General features: G+C 50.6%; 11 protein-coding genes across 11 annotated transcripts; 6 read left to right on the plus strand and 5 right to left on the minus strand.

Moving 5' to 3' along the window:
* Window positions 1-304: 304 nt before the first annotated feature.
* Window positions 305-4314, plus strand: N7515_001718 (putative cation chloride cotransporter; the record flags this gene model as incomplete). Its single annotated transcript, XM_056662462.1, has 5 exons — window positions 305-833; window positions 883-1474; window positions 1524-1689; window positions 1742-3631; window positions 3694-4314. The coding sequence occupies 5 exons, from the start codon at window positions 305-307 to the stop codon at window positions 4312-4314; spliced, it is 3798 nt and encodes a 1265-aa protein (XP_056524575.1).
* Window positions 4315-5016: 702 nt separating this feature from the next.
* erg12 (mevalonate kinase) lies at window positions 5017-6618 on the plus strand (the record flags this gene model as incomplete). Its single annotated transcript, XM_056662463.1, has 1 exon — window positions 5017-6618. One exon carries the CDS (start codon window positions 5017-5019, stop codon window positions 6616-6618), a length of 1602 nt encoding a protein of 533 aa, XP_056524576.1.
* A 1654-nt stretch (window positions 6619-8272) lies between these two features.
* N7515_001720 (uncharacterized protein) lies at window positions 8273-10102 on the minus strand (the record flags this gene model as incomplete). Its single annotated transcript, XM_056662464.1, has 4 exons — window positions 8273-8622; window positions 8775-9624; window positions 9673-10016; window positions 10066-10102. 4 exons carry the CDS (start codon window positions 10100-10102, stop codon window positions 8273-8275), a joined length of 1581 nt encoding a protein of 526 aa, XP_056524577.1.
* Window positions 10103-10700: 598 nt separating this feature from the next.
* Window positions 10701-11855, plus strand: N7515_001721 (uncharacterized protein; the record flags this gene model as incomplete). Its single annotated transcript, XM_056662465.1, has 1 exon — window positions 10701-11855. One exon carries the CDS (start codon window positions 10701-10703, stop codon window positions 11853-11855), a length of 1155 nt encoding a protein of 384 aa, XP_056524578.1.
* Window positions 11818-12300, minus strand: N7515_001722 (uncharacterized protein; the record flags this gene model as incomplete). The annotated part of the gene is made up of 1 exon (XM_056662466.1): window positions 11818-12300. One exon carries the CDS (start codon window positions 12298-12300, stop codon window positions 11818-11820), a length of 483 nt encoding a protein of 160 aa, XP_056524579.1.
* A 1241-nt stretch (window positions 12301-13541) lies between these two features.
* N7515_001723 (acyclic terpene utilization AtuA family protein) lies at window positions 13542-15554 on the minus strand (the record flags this gene model as incomplete). Its single annotated transcript, XM_056662467.1, has 5 exons — window positions 13542-14373; window positions 14433-15067; window positions 15124-15302; window positions 15357-15431; window positions 15488-15554. The coding sequence occupies 5 exons, from the start codon at window positions 15552-15554 to the stop codon at window positions 13542-13544; spliced, it is 1788 nt and encodes a 595-aa protein (XP_056524580.1).
* A 708-nt stretch (window positions 15555-16262) lies between these two features.
* On the plus strand, window positions 16263-18071 carry N7515_001724 (uncharacterized protein; the record flags this gene model as incomplete). Its single annotated transcript, XM_056662468.1, has 2 exons — window positions 16263-17198; window positions 17253-18071. The coding sequence occupies 2 exons, from the start codon at window positions 16263-16265 to the stop codon at window positions 18069-18071; spliced, it is 1755 nt and encodes a 584-aa protein (XP_056524581.1).
* Window positions 18072-19558: 1487 nt separating this feature from the next.
* Window positions 19559-19907, plus strand: N7515_001725 (LysM peptidoglycan-binding domain-containing protein; the record flags this gene model as incomplete). The annotated part of the gene is made up of 2 exons (XM_056662469.1): window positions 19559-19673; window positions 19726-19907. 2 exons carry the CDS (start codon window positions 19559-19561, stop codon window positions 19905-19907), a joined length of 297 nt encoding a protein of 98 aa, XP_056524582.1.
* A 146-nt stretch (window positions 19908-20053) lies between these two features.
* On the minus strand, window positions 20054-21158 carry N7515_001726 (uncharacterized protein; the record flags this gene model as incomplete). The annotated part of the gene is made up of 3 exons (XM_056662470.1): window positions 20054-20304; window positions 20360-21002; window positions 21057-21158. The coding sequence occupies 3 exons, from the start codon at window positions 21156-21158 to the stop codon at window positions 20054-20056; spliced, it is 996 nt and encodes a 331-aa protein (XP_056524583.1).
* Window positions 21159-21593: 435 nt separating this feature from the next.
* On the plus strand, window positions 21594-21833 carry N7515_001727 (uncharacterized protein; the record flags this gene model as incomplete). The annotated part of the gene is made up of 2 exons (XM_056662471.1): window positions 21594-21624; window positions 21694-21833. 2 exons carry the CDS (start codon window positions 21594-21596, stop codon window positions 21831-21833), a joined length of 171 nt encoding a protein of 56 aa, XP_056524584.1.
* A 762-nt stretch (window positions 21834-22595) lies between these two features.
* On the minus strand, window positions 22596-25260 carry nip1 (translation initiation factor eIF3 core subunit c; the record flags this gene model as incomplete). The annotated part of the gene is made up of 2 exons (XM_056662472.1): window positions 22596-24841; window positions 24930-25260. 2 exons carry the CDS (start codon window positions 25258-25260, stop codon window positions 22596-22598), a joined length of 2577 nt encoding a protein of 858 aa, XP_056524585.1.
* Window positions 25261-25358: the final 98 nt, after the last annotated feature.

A 25358-nucleotide genomic window follows, 5' to 3' on the forward strand; every position in this document is an offset into this window, starting at 1 on the left:
AAAGGTTCGGGTGAAAAGCCCAAGATGTACGGAGTAATTGAGGAGTGTGTTGGAGTGTGTTTGAGACACTAATGCTGCCAAGCGGCGAGGCCGATCAGCTCCAGTTGCGGTTGACGATGTTTGCATTGTTTGCTCATCAACGTCATGAACCGAACGGAGTGCTACAGCTTTGTTTGTCTATTTCTGTGTTGAATAGCGTCTCTTCACAGACCCGAGAGTCTTGTCGGGACTTTTGGCTACTGTCACTTTGCGTTTTTGATTGGCTGTGCTCTGATGTCCATATCATAAATTTTTTTCAACTGATATGGCGCCCGAACGAGTCGGAGAATCCTCCGACTCTTTGTCTCGGCGACGCCCAACCTTCGCGGCTAGAACTGCCCAAGAAGATGTCACTCGTCTAAACCCGGAGGAGTCCCATAACGCTACTCCCGATGAACGGACTCGCCTGCTACCCTTGACCCCGACTCGCTGGGCCCGTCCATATGAACCTGTTTATTTGTCGGAACCAGCAGAAGAGGAAGGCCATTCATCGCGCGCAGATTATTTTCAGGGGTTTTCTCGATGGTGGCATAAAAAAGGGGGCTACAGCCAAGAACAGGGGCCTAGCGGAGATGCTGCTTCACATAATGTGTCTCTGGCTGCGGGCCCTCTCCGCGATTCCCGCGCTGATAAGAAGGACAAGGGTGGACATAGATCCCACTCGCTGGATGAGCCGAAGAAACTTGGTACATACTCCGGTGTCTTTGTTCCGACGACCCTGAATGTATTGAGTATTCTTATGTTCCTGCGGTTCGGGTTCATTCTTGGACAAGCTGGTGTATTGGGCATACTAGGTGAGCATACATCCTTGTATACAGCTTCCACGTATCTAATCTGTCAAAGGGTTGCTTCTTGCATCCTACACAATCAATCTTGTGACAACGATGTCCTTGTCTGCAATTGCAACAAACGGGACAGTCCGAGGTGGTGGTGCCTACTATTTGATCTCTAGATCCCTGGGCCCCGAGTTCGGTGGCTCCATCGGCATCGTATTTTACCTTGGGTACGTCTTCAACACTGGTATGAATGCGGCTGGTCTAGTAGACTGTTTCACGCAGAATTTTGGCACACAGTCCGGTGATTGGGCCAACTTTCTCGCGGAAGGATTCTGGTGGCAGTACCTTTGGGGGACGATCATTCTGGCATTTTGCACGGCTATTTGCTTAGCAGGAAGCTCCATATTTGCTAGGGCAAGTAATGGACTCCTGGTTATACTGCTAGTAGCCACCTTCAGCATTCCACTTTCTGCAATCTTTATGAAGCCTTTCTCAGCTCCTCGCCAAGGCGTGGAGTTCACAGGGCTTCGTTTGGAGACTTTGATGGGTAACCTCAAACCGCATTTGACCAAGGGGGCGGCTGGGAGTCAGATAAATGGGAAAGAAAACTTCCAAGACCTCTTCGGCATTCTATTCCCTGCTACAGGAGGAATCTTCGCGTAAGTCGCCGGCACAATATTCGGGCCCAAATCGCTAATTATGTATTAGAGGTGCAAGCATGTCTGGAGACTTGAAGAACCCAAGCAAATCTATTCCCAAGGGTACGCTTTCGGGCTTGGCTTTGACCTTTGTCGCCTATGGGCTTGTCATCATTGCGATGGCGGCCTCGGTGACCCGGGAGTCGTTCTATAACAACGTGAATGTCATACAAATTGTAAGTCTCAAACCGAGAAGAAGAATCAGAAACGCGGTCTGATTGAGAATAGGTCAATGCCTCCGACAGCGTGATTCTACTCGGAGAATTTGCGACTAGTTTCTTTTCCGCTCTGATGGGCGTGATTGGATCCGCAAAGCTCCTTCAAGCAATTGCAAGAGATAGTCTGTTGCCCGGCATAGGGATCTTCGGCCAAGGCACGCGGAAAGCCGACGATCCAGTATATGCCATCATCGTGACATTCGTCTTTGCGCAGCTCACAATGCTTTTCGACATCAACCGTATTGCATCTTTCGTTACAATGACCTATTTGATGACTTTCCTCGTGACTAACCTTGCTTGTTTCCTCCTGAAGATTGGCTCTGCGCCCAACTTCCGTCCATCCTTCCACTATTTCAACTGGCAGACTGCAGCGGCAGGAACGCTGGTTAGCGGAGCCAGCATGCTGTTTGTGGATGGTCTTTATGCTACGGGATGTGTAGGCATCCTGGTGATTCTCTTCTTGCTGATTCATTATACCTCGCCACCCAAACCTTGGGGCGATGTCAGTCAGAGTCTGATCTATCATCAAGTCCGAAAATACTTGCTTCGCCTACGTCAGGAACACGTGAAATTCTGGCGTCCACAGATCCTGCTCTTTGTCAGCGATCTGGACAAGCAGTACAAGATGGTCTCTTTCTGCAACTCTCTGAAGAAAGGAGCTCTATTTGTCCTAGCTCATGTTCTCGTAACAGATGACTTTTCAGCAGCTGTCCCCGAAGCACGTCGCCAACAGACGGCATGGACAAAATTCGTCGAATATTCCAAAATCAAAGCTTTTGTCAACATTGCCGTTTCCCCTGCCGCAGAATGGGGTATGCGCAATATCGTCCTGAATTCTGGGCTTGGCGGCATGCGGCCTAACATCGTTGTGATTGACCAATTTCGATCGGGCCACTCCCTTGTGGAAACACTGTCTACGAGCAGCGGCCGCAGAGACTCTAGATCTAGACGCCCGTCTATTCATTCGGGTACGCGGTCCGATGAATCAAACGAGACTGAACCGACAACCTCGCCTATGAGCGGGCAGAGTTATGTGACAATCCTTGAAGATCTCTTGTTCAACCTTCGGATCAACGTTGCCGTAGCTAAGGGATTCGAGAATCTGGAGCTGCCCGATCCGAACGGCCATCATACTAAGAAATACATTGATTTGTGGCCGATCCAAATGTCCGCTGAGCTTGGGGCAGACAGTGAAAGCAAACAGAATGTGCTGACCACCAATTTTGACACATACACCCTGATTCTTCAGCTGGGCTGTATTCTCAACACTGTTCCCTCATGGAAGAAAACCTACAAGATTCGAGTTGCAGTGTTTGTGGAGTACGAGACTGATGTGGACGACGAAAGGGGGCGCGTTGAGACTCTCCTTGAAAAACTACGCATTGAAGCTGAAGTTTTGGTCTTCTGGCTTGCCTGCGGCGATCTTCAGGCGTATCAAGTCATTGTAAATGGCGACACATCGGTTACGACAGACGCTCAGGAGAGGGTTCATTCCATATTACAAGATGAGCACTGGTGGCATGGTGTCTTACAAGCCCGTGGCCATGATCAAGACCCACAGGAATCGGATAGAACAAGTGAGAGGCTTCATCTTGATAAATCATATAGCTGGCAAGGACCCTCGAGCCAAGACAGCGGAGCAAAACCTTCGCACCAGCGAGTGACCGGACTGCGAAAGCTAATCCAATCCACTCGTCGGAGACGATCTGTTTCTAGTTTCCGGGCTCTGGGAGGAGTGAATCTCGGCATGCAAACGCACCGTTTGCTCGATGCATTTGTCAACTACGAGAGCTCCGACAGCTCCGACAGCTCGAGTGAGAGTGAGGACAGTGATCTGGACCCATATACCGACGAGCCAGAGGATGGCGGAGAGGACATAGCCAGCGCTCGAAACGAGGCTGTACCTGTTCCCGGCTCTTCAAGACTCCTTAATAGGTCCAAGTCTGAAGATTGCAGCCCTAGCGCAGACTCCCCAACTACACCGATGGCCGCAAGCCAAGGAGAAGAGGCACCCCCGGCCAGACCATCAATCCATCCATAATTGAAACTGGCGACGATGCCTCACCGAAAAGCAAATCACCCGGTCTACGGCCCCCGATCAGCCGTACTGCTTCCAGGAATCGGTTCAGCTCCTCGCCTATTCCCGAGGCCAAAGTGAACACCGAAGCCGAAGAGGGCAATGGGCCATCCATCATGTTTGCCGCGCAAAACTCACCTCCGCGCTTTGCAAACAAGCTTGATTCTATCTACGCTCGTCGCCCATCTGCCGTGTCTCCCACCTCCCCTGGGGCCCACAGCAGCCCACATGCACATGCAGCAGGGTACCCAGGTGGCGCGTCCGTTCCGCTGTCTTTCAATGATCTCCCCAGCCGTGCACAGCATTTGATTCTGAACGAGTTGATGGTTCGGCAAAGTGGTGATACCGCCGTTATTTTCACGACTCTGCCGTCTCCCGTAGAGGGAACTTCGCTTAGCGCCGAGGACAGTGCGTCTTATTTGAGTGACCTGGAAGTACTGTGGCAAGGCTTACCCCCATGTTTACTGGTGCACAGTAATAGCATGACCGTGACGATGAACCTGTGATGAATTGACGACTGCGAATGCTCTAGATTTGTGACTTTTCTTTTAGTTCAGATTGTGATTGGTGAGCGTCTGCGAGGGCATCTGCGTATATAATTAAGAGCCTGCTATTTATGCATATACAATAAAACACTGCAGGTTATTGCATTAGGGTACGCTACTTAGCACACTGGAAACTGCAACAAAGACATAGAGAAGATCATCCGGGCGCTACTGCACGCCACAAAAAATCTGCACTCGCTACAGGCTAAATGGAGTAAGTATCACGAGGAGTGCAAGTTGGAAATTCAACGATACTAAAATACTAAGCAGGCACGTAGGTGGTATGCCCCTGTACATGGTAGTAGATGTAACTACATAGTAATTTAGGCAGTAAACTCTTTAAATAACATAAATAATATTAAAATATTCCCTAAGAAATCTGACCAATTGGTATTGTGGTGGCTGTGATTGGACTCTATTCTCATCGTTCCCTGGTATACCCAGTAGCCTCAATCACTCTCTCCTCACTCCCCACCAACTTTCTTTACTCCAGTTGACAGACTGATTTCGCTTACTCCGTACTTCTTTCATTTATCTTCTCTTCTTCTGCTTATGTGCTGATTGTCGCATTTCTACTTTCTATGACATTTGTCCCCTTATAATTCCTAATCAACCACTGCGCCTCCTTTGTTGACCCCCTTTGAATTCTACCTCCCGCCTGTCATGACCGAGAATGCTACACTTCCATTGAACGGCAATATGGGAGCCCCAATTCCCGTTTCACGTCGTATGGTCGACTTCCACCCTGAAAATACTGTCAAAGTCCTCCCAATTCATCACAAAAGCACGAACGGAAGTGTTCTCGACGACAGCTCCGACAGCGCCTCCTCCGCCTCCACAGAATCACACGAAGCGAACGGTATGGAGACACGAAAGCGCCCGATAATGGCTCGCAAGGCCTCTTCACCAATGGCACCTGCCTTTATGGTGTCTGCGCCGGGCAAGGTCATCGTCTTTGGTGAGCATGCGGTGGTCCACGGCAAGGCTGCCATGGCCGCAGCCATCTCTCTTCGCTCCTACCTTCTTGTCACCACCCTCTCCAAGTCACAACGAACGATAACATTGAATTTCCGGGACTTGGGTCTCAGTCACACTTGGAACATCGACACCTTACCTTGGGATAAGTTCCACGAACCCTCAAAAAAGAAGTTTTACTACAGCCTGGTCACCGAGCTCGACCCTGAACTCGTCGAGGCAATCGAACCACACCTTCAGGATGTCTCCAAGGGTCTCCCAGAGGAGCAGCGCAACATCCACATCCGCTCCGCATCCTCTTTCCTATACCTTTTCCTCTCCCTGGGCTCCCCGCAAAGCCCAGGCGCCATCTACACCCTCCGATCAACCATCCCCACCGGAGCCGGTCTAGGCAGCAGCGCCAGTGTCTGCGTCTGTCTCAGTGCCGCTCTGCTTCTTCAAATTCGTACCCTCGCCGGGCCCCACCCCGATCAGCCGCCGGAGGAAGCAGAAACACAAATCGAGCGCATCAACCGCTGGGCGTTTGTTGGAGAGCTCTGCATCCATGGAAACCCGAGTGGCGTGGATAACACGGTGGCCGCAGGCGGCAAGGCCGTGATTTTCCGTCGCGACGATTATTCAAAGCCTCCAACAGTTGTCTCGCTGCCCACTTTCCCCGAACTCCCCCTCCTTCTCGTCAACACCCGCCAATCGCGCTCTACAAAGACCGAAGTCGACAAAGTCGCAGCTCTCAGAGAAGCTCACCCCGTCGTGACAGAGTCTATTCTCAACGGCATCGATCAAGTGACATGCTCTGCACAACGCTTGATCACGGACCCTAGCTTCGAGGGCGTCACAGAGAGCACCCTCGCTCACTTTGGAACCCTGATCCGCATTAACCACGGCTTCCTGGTTTCTCTGGGTGTTTCGCACCCCCGCCTCGAACGCATCCGGGAACTGGTCGATTACGCCGACATCGGCTGGACTAAGCTGACCGGTGCAGGTGGGGGTGGGTGTGCAATCACCCTGCTTCGCCCCAATGCGAAGCCGGAAGTCAGGCAGGAGCTGGAAGACAAGTTCGACGAGGAAGGGTTCGCTACGTACGAGGTTACCCTTGGCGGTGACGGTGTCGGTGTTCTGTACCCGGCTGTGCTACGCAACGGCTCGGACGAACAGGGCGGCGAAGAAATCGATCAACAGAAGTTTGAAAATGCTGAGGGTCCGGAGGGCATTGAGCGTCTCGTCGGTGTCGGGGTTGAAGAGAAGAGGGAGAACTGGAAGTTCTGGAGGCGCGCTACCCCTCCAGCTTAAGCTTGTCTTGGCCTTGTCACACAGAAACTTGAGCATGTGATACCGATCCCGAGCCAATCAGGGGTCAAAGCTTTCTTTATTTTTGCTGAATATCAGCCCGCTCCTGGGGTTGTTTTTCTCTTCATATCCCATTCTCTGTACACTTTATCACCATATGCATTATACACCCTTTTTTCTCGGTTCTCATTCTTGGTGTCAATTCTGATCGTCTAGCTCATTGATTGCTCGTGTCTGTCACCATTCTGTTCGGTTCTGTTCGCCCCTGGTCCTGGTTCTGTCTCCTACACTCGTAGTTGGTTTTTCCGAGTCCATTCTCAGGCTTTGGGTATTTCCGGCGCATCTCTTTGCATGAAATCTTTCACCGAATGGCCATGAAGGAACTATCTGTCTTCTACGCCAACCTACTTTGCATGCTTTCATCTGTGGATAACCCGCACTGTCGAATGCCAAGTGCTATATAGCCCTCTATACTAGCATAGTGGTACTCTTCCAGAGCTCCCCCAAATGGCAGGGTCCAACCATGATCTTACAAACAGTGCAGCCTATGTTCCTACTCCGTACTCTCCGTATAGCCATGAGTCTTACCGTTCGAGACTCCATGCAAATGAGCTGGTTGATTCGGTGAGCAACAGTATGATTGGCCCTCTCACTCCTTTCTCCACCTTGGAGTACTACGTGCATAACATCCAGACCCTGCAAAACATGACCTGCCAATAAAGAGGCACAACCTTATCTTTAATCCACCCAGCACAAAGACCTAGTACTGTGTACAGCCGTCATGGACACAGAGAAGTCCCTCGACAGGCTCTCCCATCTTCCACAACAAGCTTTCCCCTCAGAACGAATGAATTGTGGATATTGAATTGGCTGTAGCGCTGATATACATTGATTGAAGCTGGTTTCAATCTTCAAAAGAGAAGAGATTGTCCTCGTTCGTGAGGTCTTCACTCGGCCGGCCATGGTGAAGACCTCGTTTAGGACTTGCATCTGATTCCCTCCTATGCGTATCCTCCTTGGCTATCTTGCCAACATCGCTGCCAGCAGAAGAAGGGTGCGATCTGCCCGTGAGATCGCTCCCCCGACGAGCAGCAAGATCGGAATCAACGTGGACATACGTCTGTTCCTTTTTCCCAATTGACAGTCAGCCACAACTCACAAGTCAATCACATCTACCTTTTAAGTACTGCGTACCTTGGGTTTCTGTAGTAAGCCTCCACACGGCCGCTTATCGTACTTGCTTAATTGGCGTCTCTCGTTCTCAGATAATGGCTGAGAGAAATGTTAGTGCCCTTTTCGCTTCCAGGGTTGGGTGATGGAATGGCGCCCTACTTCGGGATATGAGTGTTGATATGATTTGCCCCCTGATTGCATTCTGAGATGTGGTCCTCGTTAAGTCGTTATATTCTCTGAAGAGATTTTTACAAGTACTCGATGGAATTCTACTTGATCTGGGATACTTAAGGAATTCCAGGATTTACCCCGACCAGTCTATGACGCTACTGTTCAGTCACGTGGTATTGCGTGTTGTCAGACCACTTTTTGTAGTGATGCGGGTATAATTTACCGTTTTCGAAAATACGGGGTGTTTTTGAAACTTAGTAGATTTCAAAGCAAACCGGTTAGCCTTAGGGCCCTAAGGCTAAAACATTTGAATCTAGCTAAAGAGATCATCCATGCTGTCGCTCCGTGATCGCTTGCCCAGAATACTCCTTCCGCTGCCGATGTCTAGGCTTTCGTCGCCGATGTCTAGGACTCGGCTTTGGTGTAGAAACTGCTCCATTTGCTCATCTTCCCACCCGAGCTGCTGCAGCTCTCGTTCATCCTCGTCCTCGACTTCCTCGACCTCACTCAAAGCTCTGCGATTCATACGGATATAAACCAGCTTATCAATGCGGTCTGCATCCACAGTGTTGCGGATTTTCCTATGTACCCGTTTCGATGCAGAGGACGCCCGTTCCGATACCGTATTTGCACTCGTATGGAAGAGCCGTAGAGCAAGCTTTGCTAGTAGTCGGCATGATGGTTTGGTCGTCATCTTTATATAATATCGTTAATATTCTAGAGGAGTATATTATTGTCAGAGAGTTTACTTACCTGAAGTCTCCAGAACAATGTAAAATTATCAATGTAATTCCAGCGAAAATTGTCAAAGGAACCTTTACGAGCTCTAAAAGCAAAGAACTCATCAACAGCTTCCGTCGATGCGTCAATATTGTCCGGATCAACGCAGTATTTCCGAATTGTCTCGGTTACCTGGTCTGCTTTGGTGCTCGGCATCTCAATGCTATGGTTTGCCGGGTGGAGGTAGTATGCGGTCCAGTGAAGGTTGGTCAGTTGGCGGTCGATACGAGCGGTCATACCGTCAGGAATAAAACCGGCCAACTCCATGCTGAATGAGATCCCTACCAGAAGGGTTTGAAGTTCGTCTCGTAGGGACATCCACAGGTTGACCACCTGAAGAAGGCTTGCACCGCCTGACTCTGACTCCCGGATCGCTTCATCCACAGGCCGAAGTAGAACTACAAGGTCAAGTAATTGGCCCCAGAAGTCATAGGAGTTAACCGCAGCTTGTAGCTCTCTTGTGCTTCCATCAGGCTCTGGGAGTCTTGCAAAATACGCGCGAAGGGCCAGCTCAGATCTCTGCACAGACTTCAACATCTGGTATTCAGTACATTCAGTACCCCATTGAGAACTAAGTGCCGCCAGGAGAGAGTACTCCTTCTTGTAGAAGTTTTGCTGCCACGTTCGGAGTGTAGTAAGTTTCAGAGGGTCGTCTTTGAAATACTTCACGATGCTTGCTGCCCTGTTAAAGACATTTGAGATTATGGGCTCACGTAGAAGATCTTCCATAAGAAGCCTGAACACATGCGAATCGGAAGGGATGAAAAAGACATGCTTCAGATCGTCTCGCATCTTGAGCTGTGCCTGTGTCGAAATCATTGCCGCGCTGGCATCGGTAATAAAGGCATTCAGCTTTTCCCAGTTGCCATGGACTAAGGAGCAAGCCTAATAGTATTAGAATATAATGATTTTGAAGGACAGATAGAGACTTACCTGATCTCGAATCCAGTCTGCCACTGCAGCGGTGGTCATACGTTCATCACCAATATCCTTACTGCAATGATATAAGGAGTTCTTCTGGCCTAACACAGAAAGATTGGCAGTACGCCGTTCCCGAATGCCGGTGCTCTCATCCGCTGCAATATTTAGGTAATCGATTTTCTTTATCTCGGCATCCACTGCCTGTTTAACCGCTATATAGCAGTCATCCAGGAGCGTAGTCCTGATAGTATCATAACCTTGAGGACAGGAGGTGGGGTCTAGCGACTGGAAAACAGCGAGTAACTCCTCGTCGGCGAAGAGGCCAAATGGACGTGCTCCCGAGAAGAAAAACCTAGCTAGTAAGAAGTTAGCCTTGTCTCGCTGGCTCAAAGCTTGAAGTCTTACCCATTGCCAGCAGTCGCTGCTGGTCTTTCTGCGCCATTTTTGTAGCTTTACCCTCCTCGCTCATAGCTGTTCGGTAAGCTACACAGTCTTCGAGGTGCTCGACCTGTCGAGAAGTGTTCTTTGCTCTTGTGAACTTGCAGTAGCGGCATTGTACTCTCATACCCTGTAACGAGTTAGTATTTATACTATACAGAATGATATACCGCATACCTTATCATGAGGGTTGTCTGATCTATACTCACGGAAAGCGAGCTGGACGAACAACGCATCACTAGGTCCGTAATTCATGCTCCACACGTGAGGATGCTCATTTAGATCTAGTTAGAACAAGCATTCAGTCTAGTTACAGGTAGGGGCCGGTTAATCCAAACCAAACGAATTTGTCCTCGAAATCACTACGACACGAACACATTTAAGATGGCCTTAGGAATCTTCAATCTTCTTCTTAGCTCTTTTTTAGTTATAACTCCCTTTGCGACGATACTCGTTTGGACACCTATAATTACTAGAACTGTGGACATTCGAAGTGGGTGCGGCACCTACGCCGGGTATTACGCTAAAGATCAACCCTTAAATATCTCCAAGCCCCCCTCTTCTCATCTACCTTTCCCGGCCCAAAGTTTCTTCAGTTCAACATGGATTCTTTCGAGAAACTGCCCCCTGAAGTCATTCAACAGATTCTCGCCAATATCGGTGATTTTGCAGGCATTGAAAACAGCCTGTTGGCATCTCGACGACTCAATGCCGTCTTCCAGGCCCAGCCTACCCGCATCATAAAAGAGCTGATCCTCTCGAATCCGATTACTTGTATGCCAGAAATACAAAAGCTATGCTATAACATCGGGCACCTCAGTATCTCTTCACTGCAATGCCCGGATCTTGAGCACTATCTCCAGACATGCGAGGATCCGCCAACTTTAGGGTACACAGAATCACGGCATATACTTAAGATAGGCGCGCAGATCCAGCGGCTTGCGTGCAAATGTCTCTCTATTATGCGAGAAGGTCTCATCAAAACTCTTGATAATATCCCCGCGGATTCAATAAGTGGGCCTCCACTCCAAATCCAAAATGCCAGCCAACCCTTCACCTGGACAGAAGAGTATCGCACATACTGGGCTCTCTGGCATCTGCATCACTACTCCCACCTGCGCAAAGCAGCAACCCAGCGATGGAACTGGAACGAATCCTCAATCCGACAACTAGACGCATACAACACCTGGAGCGAAATCGCCTATCGCGCAGCCGAAAGACTCTGGACAGTATCCGCCGTCCTCTCAGATCTGGGTCTGACCCTGAACTGGCTGCCTAATGACCCAGAAGCAGAAGAACCGGCCCAAACCATCTGGCCCGCTCCGAAAGAAACATCAATACCTTTCTTCCCATCATTTGACCTGCCACCCACACAGTCACAAGATAGCAGCCTCTGGGCTACGCCAGATTCTCCCGAGGACACAGAGTTAACATCCGCCTTGATGCTCGCGCCGAGACACCGTACCTCGCATCACTGGCACGTCGTACACCTCTATCTCAGTGGTATACGTCTCACGCGGACCTGGGCTGCATGCTACTCGCTGACGAACATGAAACCGTGGCGACGACTCGGTTGGGTTATCTGGGATGGGTGGCGTATGTATTCTATTGGATTGAGTGATATCGCTCGACAGAAAAAAGTACTCCTTCCGGATGGCGGTTTCCTTGAACCGGAGCAGCGGACTCCGTGGGATCCGGAACCGGAGATTGATTATGTGGCTAGGTGGTTTGCGATGATTGGGGAGGAGAAGCCTTGAGGGGTCTTTTGGAGACTGGGGATAGGGTCACCTCGATGCCGGACTCGGCCAAAAGCTGCTTGTCCACCTCGGTGTAAGCAGGATCCTGTGAATAGCAAAGGACTTTCTCTCTGTGATCTCGCTTTTGTAACTCTACCCAATCTTCCCAATCATCGATGTGGCCGGTCTGCACCTCGCATGCAACTAGTGCACCGGTGATATCTTTGATGAATATCTCTGATCCTCGGACTGGTTCGCGCTTGATTTGGTCCCAAAGATCCTGAATTGCTCGTTTGGTAAAAAAGGGCTTCCCAGACGCGTACGCTCGGTCAATAATTGCCTCTGCCTCTTGATCGGTTGGCGTGAGTCTAGGTTGAACTAGGCGACGCGGTGTCTCATCGCGGGAAAGGATCATCCTCGAAGACTCCTCTGGCACAATGGCCTGGGAAATGCTTGCATCGCCCATGGTGACCTTGTGCATAGAACTTTGTCCGAGCTAGAAGTGGGAGAAGAACAAACAGGATGGAGGTCTGGTTGATTTTTTATTGGAGATTGCCCGATCTACCCAGCCCACCCACTTGGCCTGCTCGCACCCAGGTAGCACTTTCCATGAGGTGAGTGTTTGACTACTGTGTAGTATATACAAAAAGGGAACAGGACATGTGTACAGTGCCTTCCTAAATAAAATATCAATAAAAGCCTTCTGTCCAGTTGTCAGTATCCACTTGTGAGGTGGGGTCGAGCTCCAGAGGCGTTTAGCGAGCTTCCTGTCAACTGGCAAGTGCCCGGCCAACTGGCAAGGCCATCTTCCTACGAATTGCCCCGATCCCACACCGACAGCATGTATGTAAAGCGAGCTGAACCGGGTTAATAAGAGCATTATCATCATCCCACAGTAACAATGCCGCGTCTGATCTGGTGTTCAATTATATGGCAAAAGGTATCAATTGTAAGGTGTCACGGTAATGCTAGTTACAGGATGCACGTGTCGATCTCCCTAGCGGCCAAACGACAGCGTATGTAAGGATTGAAGTGCCGCAGACATCGATTGAGCTTCCGTAGCAGAACATGGCAAGTTTGAAGAGAGAAGCTCGATAAACGTCTACGACATTTCAATCCTGACAAACGCTGTTGTACTGAAGGCGAGCATCCTGAGCAGCGAGTCTGGGTGTGAGAAATCTAATGTCACGACCCGGAGCCGATGAGAGCTAGGACAATGAGGACAGATTGGACTTGCGGCCGGATCGTTTGAAAGGACAAGATATGCCGAGGAAGGTACCAGGACTAAAACAAGGACGACAACAGAGATAAATCAGGATGTTGACTGAACATCCAACCAAGGAGTCAGGGTTGACAGTAAATTGTCGCGTGTAGGGAAACTATGTACACAGGGGATGCAGCCTATATAGCTTTCCTTTCCCGCGCCTAGACAACTGAACAATGTGAGTAAACAAACAATAACAATGACAAGACTAGTAACTCCGACGGAACTCCACCAGGGGAACTCCGGCGACAACAGGGGGGAACTCTGATTCAGCCGTGGGTGCAGGCTGCAAGGACGAAACCGAATGAGGCGAGGCAAGGGAAAAGCCATAATGTCATTACTTCGTAGAAAGAGATTATTCCAAAATCCCCACCGGAATCTCAACAAGCTTGTCACGCACATAATCCGCAAACCCCTTCCCAAACCCATCCAACCGACTCGAACTACTGACCCCCCCTCCCAAGAATCCCATAAATAACAAAATGCACAGCATGGATACGAGGGAACTCGACCCTCTCGACCAAAAACGACTCATCCCAATCATCATCATCAGCAAGCATCTCCCGCATACGCTCGACACTCATATAAGACCGCAGCCAAGGCCAGTGTTTAGCGTCTGGAACAAAGATGCCGACATTTAGATTAGATCCTTTGTCACCAGATCGTGCTAGAGCAATGTCACCAAGTCGAATAGACCGGGGTTGAGACTTGAGGAGGGCAACTTCCTCGCTGGAGGGGGTGTGGTTGTAGCTGTCGCGCGGTTGGAGGGGTTTGTATGCTGGCGGGTGTCCTGTTGGGAATGAGGTTATAGTGTCTGGGGCGTCGATGAAACTGATTTCCTCGTTCAGCTCTGCTTGTTGGATTATCGCCGGATAGTAAGCTAAGAATGGGCGGGGAATGGCGGTGCGCATGTCGAGGGAGGAGTGGAAGCCTGAGAAATGCTTGAGGGAGATGTCCTTCATAGCTTTGGCGACGGCGAGGACATCGTCGGCTTCCATTGCTGCAATGAAGATTCGTAGGTATGTAGTGCTATGACGCTGTGATTTAGGGTCGGCGGCAGGAACCCCAATTCTCTGGAACTCGAGTGTGTCGATGCGATCAAGTGATTCCTGTGGCATGAAATGGCGGATTTGCTTCTCTATCAAATCCCACTTCTCACTCGTTCCATATCCAGTAGCATTCAACAGCAGCTGAGCCTCGTAGCCACCGGGGTAGAACACGGCAAGCTTAGTCGTCGGAGGAGGCGCGTAGCCTCGAATGCCATGCACGCGAACACTGGAAGTGCACGCTCTCATGAGTAAATAAGACAGTGTAGTGATGACAGACGGACTTACCTATCCTTCCCAGACTGCTCAACAACAATATCATCCAAGATAGCACTAACATCACTGTTGAGATAGACATTTCCCTGCAGCTCGTACAAGAACTGACACCGAACTGTATCAACATCAATCAAGCCGCCGGTGGTAGAATGCTTCGTAATAACACACGACCCATCGTCATCAATTTCAGCAATGGGGAACCCAGGCTCAATAAACGTATCAATCGGATGCCGATCAAACCCAGAGAAGTTACCACCAGTGACATATGCCGAGCACTCAATAAGGTGACCGGCCACCAGCGCACCGCCCAGACGATCATAGTCTGTCTCCGACCACGAATGCCAGTACCATGCAGCCGCAATAACGGGACTGGCGTCTGCCACCCGGCCGCAGATGATGATATCGGCGCCACGGCGCAGCCCGTCGACAATACCCCTGGCGCCGAGGTATGCGTGAGCTGACACCATAGGAATAGGTTTGTCGGAACGGGTAAATGCATAAGTGAGAGGGCCTGGTCTCACGGACTCGTTCTCTGCATCTAGATGCTGGAGTTCAGCCGCGGATTGCGGCATGTTGGGGCCAAACTTGGCATACAGGTCGTCGCCTGATAGGTAGGCAACTCGTAGATTAAGGTTCTTTTGCTGGATCTGGTCGGAAGATTCAGTATAAGATCCCTCCGACGAGGTGGTATCTATCTACTCACCAACTCATGCACTTTCAGAGCCAACCCTTTGGGATTGAGAGCTCCTCCGTTTAGCACGACTTTAATACCCTTGTCAGCGATTACGTCGATGGTCTGCTGGAGACCATCCCAGGCCGTCTCTTCATAGCCGGGATGTTCGCCGCGTTGGTAAGCTTGCGCATTGTTTGCCATGTTGACCTCTTAGCGGCGTTAGTATTCTTAGCGGCCCTGAGGGATTATGCCAAGGACTGTACCCGCCAGGTAATCCCCGGTGATGAAGTCGACATCCCCAAGTGTCGCTTGGCGATGCATCTCGTATGCCGGATCCCCTTCATTGTGGAGTCAGTGCTTCGTAGCGTCGACCTAAGGAAAGCAATCTGCATACCATGATAGCCAGAGCAATTGGCCACTCTGACTGGCCGTCGGCTATTTTCACTCGGAATGGGTGACATGGTGATGGTAGACGATAGTTAATGCAACAACTCTCCACTAGAATCCCTGCAAATGCGAGAATGTACGATGTAATATATACGGTGGAATCCCCTTCTAGTATTTATCTTGTCCAGGTGTTAAGCGTGCTGCGTAACCCCTCCCAACCTTCGGGCCGGCTGCCAACACCCGAGTGAGAGACCATCCGAGGCACAAAAATACGACCCGGGCCATAAGCGAAGCGACGATCTTCTTCAAATTGGAGTTGGAACCCCGTTGCTAAAATGATCCCTGTCAGTGACCTGAAGAGTCCCACTAATCTCCACCGATTCAGCCAGTAATGAGACGGCATGGGCGATAATTTCAGCCTCTGTTTCGATGGCAGCTGCTTCTAACCACAGACGTCCCGGAGCACTTTGCTTTTTTGCCGGTCTCAAGCGTCGCATGCCATGAAATCACAATAGCCATTCCTGATTGGGACAGGTCGCGGTTTGAGAGCCAGTAGTTTTGGTGTGTTGGTTGTTGGCTGTTGGTCAGATTTCATAGCGCCGCTAGCAATCTGTCAGAATCAAACATTTGGGTTCTTTTTTTGGCCGGGATGTAACTATACCTCTAGGTAGTATTAAATAAGAGGGACCCAGGTTCATGTTCAGATCGCCGAAGAATCCCTGAACAATAGCCATTGTCCGTATCGTTATTCTCTATTGTGTGGCCTCGACCAAAATTTCAAAATGCACGAAACCATCCCCGGAGATGAGATCTACGGACCGGGGACTTTCATCGACAAATCTGTCCTCCCTGTACCGGAAGATGCTCGTCGAATCTTCGAACTCCTTGCAACGCGAACACCCGGTTTTACAAAGGATGCTGCACTGTGGGGTACTGTCAAGTTCGAAGGCGGGCCAGATCCCATAGTTCCCGGTCCGATGAAATCCCCCGTCGTGGCCGCAGCACTGCACGCCATGTGCGGTGTAGTTGCAAACGAACTCCTGGAGCTGCGTGATGGTAAGCCAGCCAAAGATGCCAGCGTGATTGTGAACACAGACCATGCAGGAATCTGGCTTGCTTCGACATTTACCGCATACGTGGATGGGAAGGATATCTCGTCTCTTGCACGAAACCGAGAGCTTTCCAACATCTTCGACAGAGACTTTGAGAAAGGGTTCGGTGTCGGCCCTTTGGCTGGCCGAGCCACTGCACTGTATCCGACAAAGGACGCCGGGGTGTGGTATCAACTCCATGGGTCATTGGATGCGAGCAAGACTCTCTGCTCGATGGGAATTGACATGAACGTACCATTGAAATCGTTCACAGAAGGATACGAATATATTCGGCAACATGTGCAGAAATGGAGTCCTGATGAACTGGAGATGCATAATATAAGGCATGGCTTATGTGGCAGTATCTGCTACTCTCCTGAGGGCTGGAGGAAGACGGAAATGGGGAAGCGACTTGCTGAGTACCCCCTCATCAATTATACACGCGAGTCGTATGCCCAACCAACGCCTCCGGTTTGCTTGTCCCAGCTTCCTGATCGTCGGCCTTTGGCTGGGATCAAGGTTGTGGAAATGGTGCGGATCATCGCTGGTCCCACTGTTGGCGTGACTCTTGCATCGTTCGGTGCAGATGTCATTCGAGTGAACTGCAGCAGACTGCCAGATTTGAATGTGAGTAATAGACTTCTGTTCAGACAAAGATCCTAGACTGATCATGCCTGGCAGGTGCTCCAATTGACCCTCAATGCCGGAAAACGCACGATCGATCTTGATATTGGCAAGGAGGATGACATGGCCCGGCTCGAGGAGCTTGTGGGCGAGGCAGATGTTTTCATCCAGGGCTTCCGTTATGGGTCCCTAGACCGAAAGGGACTCGGTCTGCAAAAAATGCTAGATGTGGCAGCCAAAAGGAACAGGGGAATCATTTACGTGGATGAAAACTGCTATGGTCCATCTGGACCATTCGCCGAAAGACCCGGCTGGCAGCAGATCGGAGATGCTGCATCGGGTGTCTCGTATGTGATGGGACGGTCGATGGGATTCGATGAAGGAACAAGTGTCCTTCCTCCACTGCCGATCTCTGACATGACTACTGGCGTCGTTGCTGCTTTGGCGACAATGCTGGCCATTCGGGACAGAGCTCAGGAAGGAGGCTCATATCACGTTGTAAGCTCGCTCGTGGCAGGTGATGCCATCCTCGTCGACTCTGAGGTCGGCTTATATCCTACTAAAGTGGTACAGAAAACTCTCGATAGATTCGAATTTGCGCGTTCGTCTCCGGACCAATTCGTCTCGGAGATCATGATCCAGGTCATTGATGGGTGGAAGCGGGTCTTCCCAGAATATCTTGCCCAAGACTCACCGTTCATGATGAGCTATGAAAGCAGTTCATGGGGGCAGATGAATATCCTGAGGCCTGTTGCCCGATTAGATGACAAGGACGCGAGTCCCGTCTGGAAGGATGCTCCTGTTCCGAACTGCCATTATGATCAAAATATCACGTGGCATGATCATTTTTCAGGGCCAGCCCTGGTGTCACATTAGTATACGTTTCCATAGTTAACATATGTTCGAATGTAAACTCTTCCAGGGTCGTCAGCTAGAGGATTTGCACCGGTATCATGAGCTGGAGTACATTGCCAGGGAGCTGAAAAGCGAAGGCAAGAATCACCTGGAAGGTGACTCACAGTGAGGAATGGTCGTCAAGATTCTACGGAAGGCATTGTGAGGACTCTGCGATCTTTGTTCAAGAGCTCGAGGATGTCAGTTCTAACCCTGATTGGGCGCCGTTGTCCTGGCCGGCATTGTGCCGTATCTTATTGTCCCTTCATCAATGTCTGCCCACGACGGAGGACAGATCATCAAACAAAAATGACAGAGGGATTGCCCTAGCCAGTGGAACAACATCATTCCATCGTGCAACCATTGAGAAACGATGGCCGGCGAGCCAATACCGACCAAAAACGCACTGCGCAACCCCGGATTCCAGAAGTTTATGATATTTCGTTCCGACGCCTCGATCGACCTCAGCCTCGAGATCGGGCGAGATCTGGGCCCTCTCCTGGAGACCAGAGCATTGGATCGGATTCACTGAAGGTAGTATATGATCTGGATTCTGGACCCAGATGCTCGGCACTCGCCAGTTGACGTCGCTTAGACCCTCAGTTCATGGAAATTGTCTGGCAGAGATTGGTTTGGCTGTTCGAGATCATTGTCGTTGTGAGAACGTTTCTAGTGCAGAGTATACTGCTTGGCCTTGTTTGGCGTCGCACAATATTCTCGTGTTGTGGGGTGAGTCGAATATTCGATAGACCGTACCACATCGCTGGGTTACTCTGTATAACAGGCGCGATCTATAGGACCAAAACAGAAACACACGAACCACCGCCAGCCTTTAACAGCCTTGACAGAGTGACTGTATCTCAACCAACCGCCTTACACATTGTACTATCGTCGCACGATCCAGCTCTGTCTTAGCCATGAGTTTACACCACCTTGGCTCCCTACCAGGTGAATGGTCGAAGTTCAAGCTGTCACACTATCCTCTGCATGAAAGCAATGTAACTGTAGAACAGAAGGTGAACTTCGGCCGACCGAGCCGAGCCATAGATCGAGTAATGAGGATAAATGAAGGTACGGCGAGGTTTGACCCGTCGAATCAATTGGTTGGCTTGGGATTTGCCGCTATATTGGCCGTCCACATCATTTCAGACGTCTCATTGCCAAGCAGCATATGTGGTTACAATAACAGGACGTTGGGTGCAACCTGTAACGATTTCTTCAGCTGGGTTGAGCGGCAAGGATGGTGTTTCCCCAATTGCAAGCACCTGCGCAATGAGGTAAACTATGTCGCTAACGAAACAATGATCATGCTTACTTTGGCCTTAGGCGAAGACGGTTGAATACATAAAAGAGGACACAACTCTCCCAAACCATTCTTCTTTTCCACAGCGTAATACACATTACTCTCCAGCCTCAATTACCTCTTACCACCAAACAGAAACGCCAAAGTCGGCAGCAACAGAGACAAAATGGTCGCCATCAACATCCGTTCTCTCCTTTGCATTCTGGGCATTGCTTCCCTTGGCACATCTGCGGCCGTTGACACTGCTGATACTGCTCAGGCGTGGAGGTTGACCCAGTATTGTGAGTTGGGCTAGGACGAACGTGATTGGAGTGGTGGCTGACACAAAAGCAGGCAACCAGACCTATACTGTCAATAATGGAGATACCTGCTGGTCAATTATCGCAACGAACCAGAACAAGGTCACTATGGGCCAGCTCCTGTGCTGGAATACCGATATCAACGCACGGTGCTCGAATCTGATTCCCGGCACACAGGTCTGTGTTGGAGTTGAGCGTCCTGGACCGGTTTGCTAGTGTCATAAGGATGGCTGTGTTGCAGGCATCTTATTCCAGGGACCGCGTGTTTGATATTACCAATTTGTTGTGTATTGCAAAAGTTTCAACAATCCAATCCATGCAGTAGTACTGAATTTTGCGGCACTGAAGTAAGACGATTTGAATTATGCACTGCTTCCTTTCCAGGCCTTGTATAAGAACTCCCTCATCGTGATTGGCTTCACCTCCGGGAACCGAGCATTGAGACGATCATCCGGCAAGCTAAAGACATTACTAACAGTAAGCCTGCTCACCAAAGCAGTCGTCTCCTTGAGTTCATCCGACGAGGCATCCACGCTCCCTGGCTGAGGCGGAACAGTGACGTCGCCCGACATAACCTTCTCCAGGCTATCATAAGTGACTTTGAATTTCTTGCCTGTCCCCAGTGATCAATTAGCAAGTCTGTAACAAGTGAGGGCCATTATGCATACCGGTGAATTCCTCCGCCATGTCGAGGATCTGGTTATAGGTGACTTCATCTCCAACGATGACAGTAAACTCAGGCCACTGGTCAAGACCAAGTGCTTTGACCAGGTAAGTAGCCATGTCGTTCGTGTATGTCATACAGATCACGTTGTTGCCATCGCCTGGGATTGCAGCGGTACCGCTGGCTATATCGATGCCAAATGTAAAGGGCTGGAGATGAGTTTGAACATTTGGCATTCCCCAATAGTCCATGAAAAACCCAGGAATTACCCTGGTATATTGCAAGGTACTAGCCTTGAGACGATTCGCCGCATCGAGCCAGTACTGGATGCTGGGGTCGATTGGGAGTAGACTGGTAAGTTGAATATCACTCATCAGCACGGAATAAGTACTAAACTGGATCTGGCTGACATACTCCTCGGTTTGAACAAATGAATATTCACTAGGAATGAATCTTTTCGTCGATGCTGATTTCTCTGCTGCTTCAATCAGATTTAACTGGGACTGGCTTGTCTCGTCAGAAAGAAGACCAATGGCGGAGATGATAGTGTGGACGTTGTGTTGCTCGAGCTTGTGTGTCATTGAGGGAATATCGTCGTAGTTGATTTGCACATTCTGAGGTTTCTGTGAAGCAGAGTCTTGTTTCACCTGGGAAGAAGGTAAATGTCTGGTCTAGAAGAGTGAGTTCCATAGGTTGCGTACACTGCGAGATAACACGACCACGTCGAATTCGGATTCCAGCAATTTTTCCACGATGGTCTTCCCCACTCCACCAGTTCCGCCGGCTACAGCAATGACAGTCATGTTGGATATAGAATACCGTTGAAGATGGTTGAAGACGATCTCGGTTGATTCCCCGCGATACCCCCCACTTAAGGCTCATGGGCCATCGCTCTTTTTCGAGACTACGGACTCGGTAGTACTAGGTGTCTTCCAAGAGCCCTAACTGAGGCTAACACCACCATCTATAAAGTCTAGAACACTCCATTTCCGCAATTCTACAATTTCCTCTTCTCTCACAAATTAAACCCCTAAACAAAGCACATCGGGGACTTCGGGCTTCTAACATCGGCGACCTCAAACCGCACGGCTATGACTAATATCGGAGTTAAAAGCCGAGGAATATAAAAACTACGCAATGTCAAACCAGGTCCCAGACCTATCTCCAGTTTACTCCAATCTTACTCCAGAGCTGAAAAACCACTGATCTCCCATCCATCCGCTACAAATCCCAGCATCATGTGTAAGAAAGCTACCTGCTCCTCCTGCAGTAAGTCCTCGCCACCCGCACTACCCCATCCATCGATGTACCTTAAACACCTGCTAACTACTTCAACAGAGAAGTCCACCTGGTTCGGCTGTGGTCTGCACATCCCTTCGGTGATGGACACCATCCCCGAGGGTGAGTGGTGCTCTTGCACTCCTCAGGTTGAGAAGGAGGGCAAGAAGTACCCTCCTAAGGCTTCCCAGGCTGCTTGACTAGATGGTTGTGTGATTTGTTAGGGTCTGAGCGTAGCTTGGGTCTACGCTGTTTTCCATGTGAGGTTGGGAGGGGATTTGCAAGGCTTTGTTTGGTGGTATCTTGATTCTTAGAGTTGGGTGCTTTACAGAAATTAACTGAAGTATGGGAATAGGTGCAATGTTTGAACGTCGTCAATTGAAACAAAGGTATCATTATTCAGTAAATATTTATATGCCTACCTACAAGGCTACAACTACTCCGTAGCATGGGGATACCTAGTAAGCAACATGCGCCATATCGAAGCCAGTGGAGGAAGGTCCCGTGTAGGTAGTCTGTAGTCGGAACATTTCCCCGGAGCCGAAGTTGAGATGGACGATATCGCAAGTCACAGGTTCAACGAACAAAAAGAATCCAAACGAGTAACAAATCAACAGCGGGCTCTTGCAAGGTTGCAAGTCCTGGAGACATACGAAAGTAGCGAGCTAGTAAACGGGGTCGCAGCTAGCGTATAACTACACAACTATCTAAGAGCCTACACAGACACAATAAGAACTATTCCATAAGGCATCAATTTCTAACCATATGCACCTTGCTTCTTTCTCGATCATTTCCATACGTGAATATCATGTCGATCAATCACCAATAAAAAGCGCAGAAAGAACAGGGGCAATTTTTCCGACCTATAAAGCAAGGAACGGTCGTACTAACAGATGAGGGGATGACAGGAGTAAAAAAGAAACCATGAAGAAAAAGAGAAGAACATGCCATTACATCACAATCTAAGCCTTGATCGCTGCGCCCAATGCACCACCACCGAACTGCTGACCACCAGGTCGGCGATCGCCCTGGGGGATGCGGGCACCGCCGCGACCACCGCCACGACCGCGGCCACCGCGGCCGCCACGGGCACCAGGACCGTGTTCGCGCTGGAAGGCGTTGGCCATACCCTGGGTGCGCTGCTCGAGGGTCTTCTCGTTGGCCTCGAGGAGACTGGTGGACTTGTCGGCCAGGGTGACAATCTGGGACTGGAGGCGGGAGAGCTCGACGCCCTTGCGGAAGATGATGGCGTCGTTGACCTGGTCGAGAGCAGCGGCGAGCTCTTCGTGCGAGATCATGCGGGAGATGATGGAGACAATCTTCTTGGGCTCAAGTTCGAACATCGTGGCCAGGGAAGAGATGGAGAGGCTGTCGTAGTAAGGGGCGTAGGTGAAGAGGTAGGTGCGCAGACCCTCCTCTTGGGTCTGGCGGGACAGCATGGTCTTGATCTTCTCGGGCTGGGGCATAAGGTCCCAAATCTTGATCGCGGCGAAGGTTTCGGCGGAAAGCTTCCAGTCACCAGCGGCAAGAGCCTTGGCACCGGCGATGACACCGTCACGGGTGTTCTCGGGGGGACCGGTGAAGATCTGGCGCTCGTTGTAGTCCAACATGCGGCGGAAAGTCTTGGAGATCATGCGGCGGCGCAACTCGGGGGCGGAAGAAGTCTGGGCCATCAGAGGCACCTCAAGCAAGGCACTGCTGGTGAGATAGACACACTCGAGCAACTCGAGGTTGATGTGCATGTGGAAGGGCAGCTGGCGCTGGCGCTCCAGACGCTCCTGCTCCGGCGAGACAGTGGAGTAGCGCTGCATGATGATACCCTGGGCGAGAAGCTCCTTTTGGCGGCCGGTGCCGCAGATCTCACCAAGGGTGTTCTGGGCCTCGTAGATGAGGCCATTGCGGAAGGCACAGAGACCAATCTGAACAAGGGTGCGGTTGAAGAGGATCTGAGTGCTAACATCGAAAGTGCCAATGTTCTCAGTCAGGTGGGACATAAGCATCAAGTCGCGAGACTTGTAGTAGTGGTCGTGCAAGGCGAGGAAGTAGATCTGGCAGAGCATGGCGCGAGCGCGAGGAATGCCGTCACTGTGTGCGAACAGGTAATTGCAGATGGAAGCAACAAGGCTCTGAATATCTCCGGACTGGTAGGTGGCAGTGACTTCTGACTTAATAGTCGTGGGGACTGCCTTGTCCTTTGCCTGCTCGACAATGGCGATAACATTAGAAGGCTTGAAGTAAATGTGCTCTAAGCGTCTGAGGACCAGTCTGTTCATGCTGTCCTGGCCGTTCTTATCAGCACCCCTGAGGCTCTCGACGTAAAGCTGTGACCGAACAAGCGAGGAGTAGAGAGCCTGCTCGTCTGTGAGGCGCTCAATGTACTCTGAGGTGTGGGGATCGATCTCGCGAAGGCCCTTGGTGAGGCTGTCGTCGAGGTGCTCCACGAGCGAGACAACGGAACCGGGAATGAAGAAGATCTCGCCCTCGGCAACGGTGGGTTGTTTCTCATCGTCCTCCCACTCATCAGCGGTCTCGCTGACAATGAATTGACGGTTCTCCTCCAAGACTGAAAGGAGAGCGGAGTATTCCTCGTTAGCGGCCTGCCATTGCTCACTTGACATGTAAGTGGCAGCGGATGTGGCAGTCAGATCGAAACGGGTAGAGATCAGGGTCATGTAGGTGCGGATGCGTTGGTAAGGAGTAGTGGCGACCTCGAGGAGCTTTTGCATAGTGCGGATCTGATCGGCACGGTCGGTGTTCTTCTTTCCACGAGACTCAACAATGACACGGAGGTGCTTGAGGATGCTCTCCGGGGTGTATTGGAGGGTCTTGCCACCACGTCCAACGGTAGCGAATCCATCATCCTCAGCACCAAGAGCGGCGGCGGCCGCAAAGTTGGCGATCTTCTCGACCTTGGTGGGCTTGGGGGCGGGAGCAGGGGCGGGAGCAACCTCAACCTCCTCCGTCATGAAGGCATCCTTATCGGCGCGGTACTTCTCGATCAAAGTGGCGTATTCCTTGTTGTTCTTCTTGATCTTCTGCTTGACAGAGTTGAAGCCCTTGCTGTTGCTAGCGTTCATCTTCTTGTTCGAGGCTTTCTGCTTGACGGCGGTCTCGTTGGTGAAGTCTTCGAGGTCGGCGACAGCCTGGATGTAGACCTTAGGGGTAGGACCGGTAACCTTCAACATCTGGCGGTTCAAGTTGTCGAACTCTGTGTAAAAATCCTGTCAGTGATTCCATCTCATCACTCTTCAATCTCTCCGAGTGTCCAAGTCCATCCGAATATTGTGTAGACTCACCAGTGGCGATAACGGCCCAGTCGTTGATCTTCTGGGCATTGTCGATCAGGCGAATGGTGCTTTCGATGCCCTCGAGACGCTTGTCCTTAGCCGACTTGACGATTGTGACCTTCTCCTCCTCCTCACTCTCCTCGCTGTCGGAATCATCGTGCAAGAACTTAGAGGCACCGGTGCGGTGGTCCTCGCCCTCCTCATCGCTGTCGGTGCTGGAACCGGAGTCAGACTCCTCGGAAGATTCCTCATCGCTGTCGGAGCCGGAACGGTAGACCTCCTCCTCGTCAGACGAGCTGTCGCTGTCGCTGCCGCTGCCGTAGAAGAATCGCGACGCCATGGTTGCGGATTACGGTTTCGGTAAAAGGAAATGGCGATCCTAAAGCTGAAAAGTCAGGTCGTCGGCGACAAGAAGTTGAAGTTCCCGCAGTTGAGAGC

This window comes from Penicillium bovifimosum (assembly GCF_028826915.1).
Source record: "Penicillium bovifimosum strain IBT 22155 chromosome Unknown utg000002l_segment0_segment0, whole genome shotgun sequence".
NCBI classification, from domain to species: domain Eukaryota; kingdom Fungi; phylum Ascomycota; class Eurotiomycetes; order Eurotiales; family Aspergillaceae; genus Penicillium; species Penicillium bovifimosum.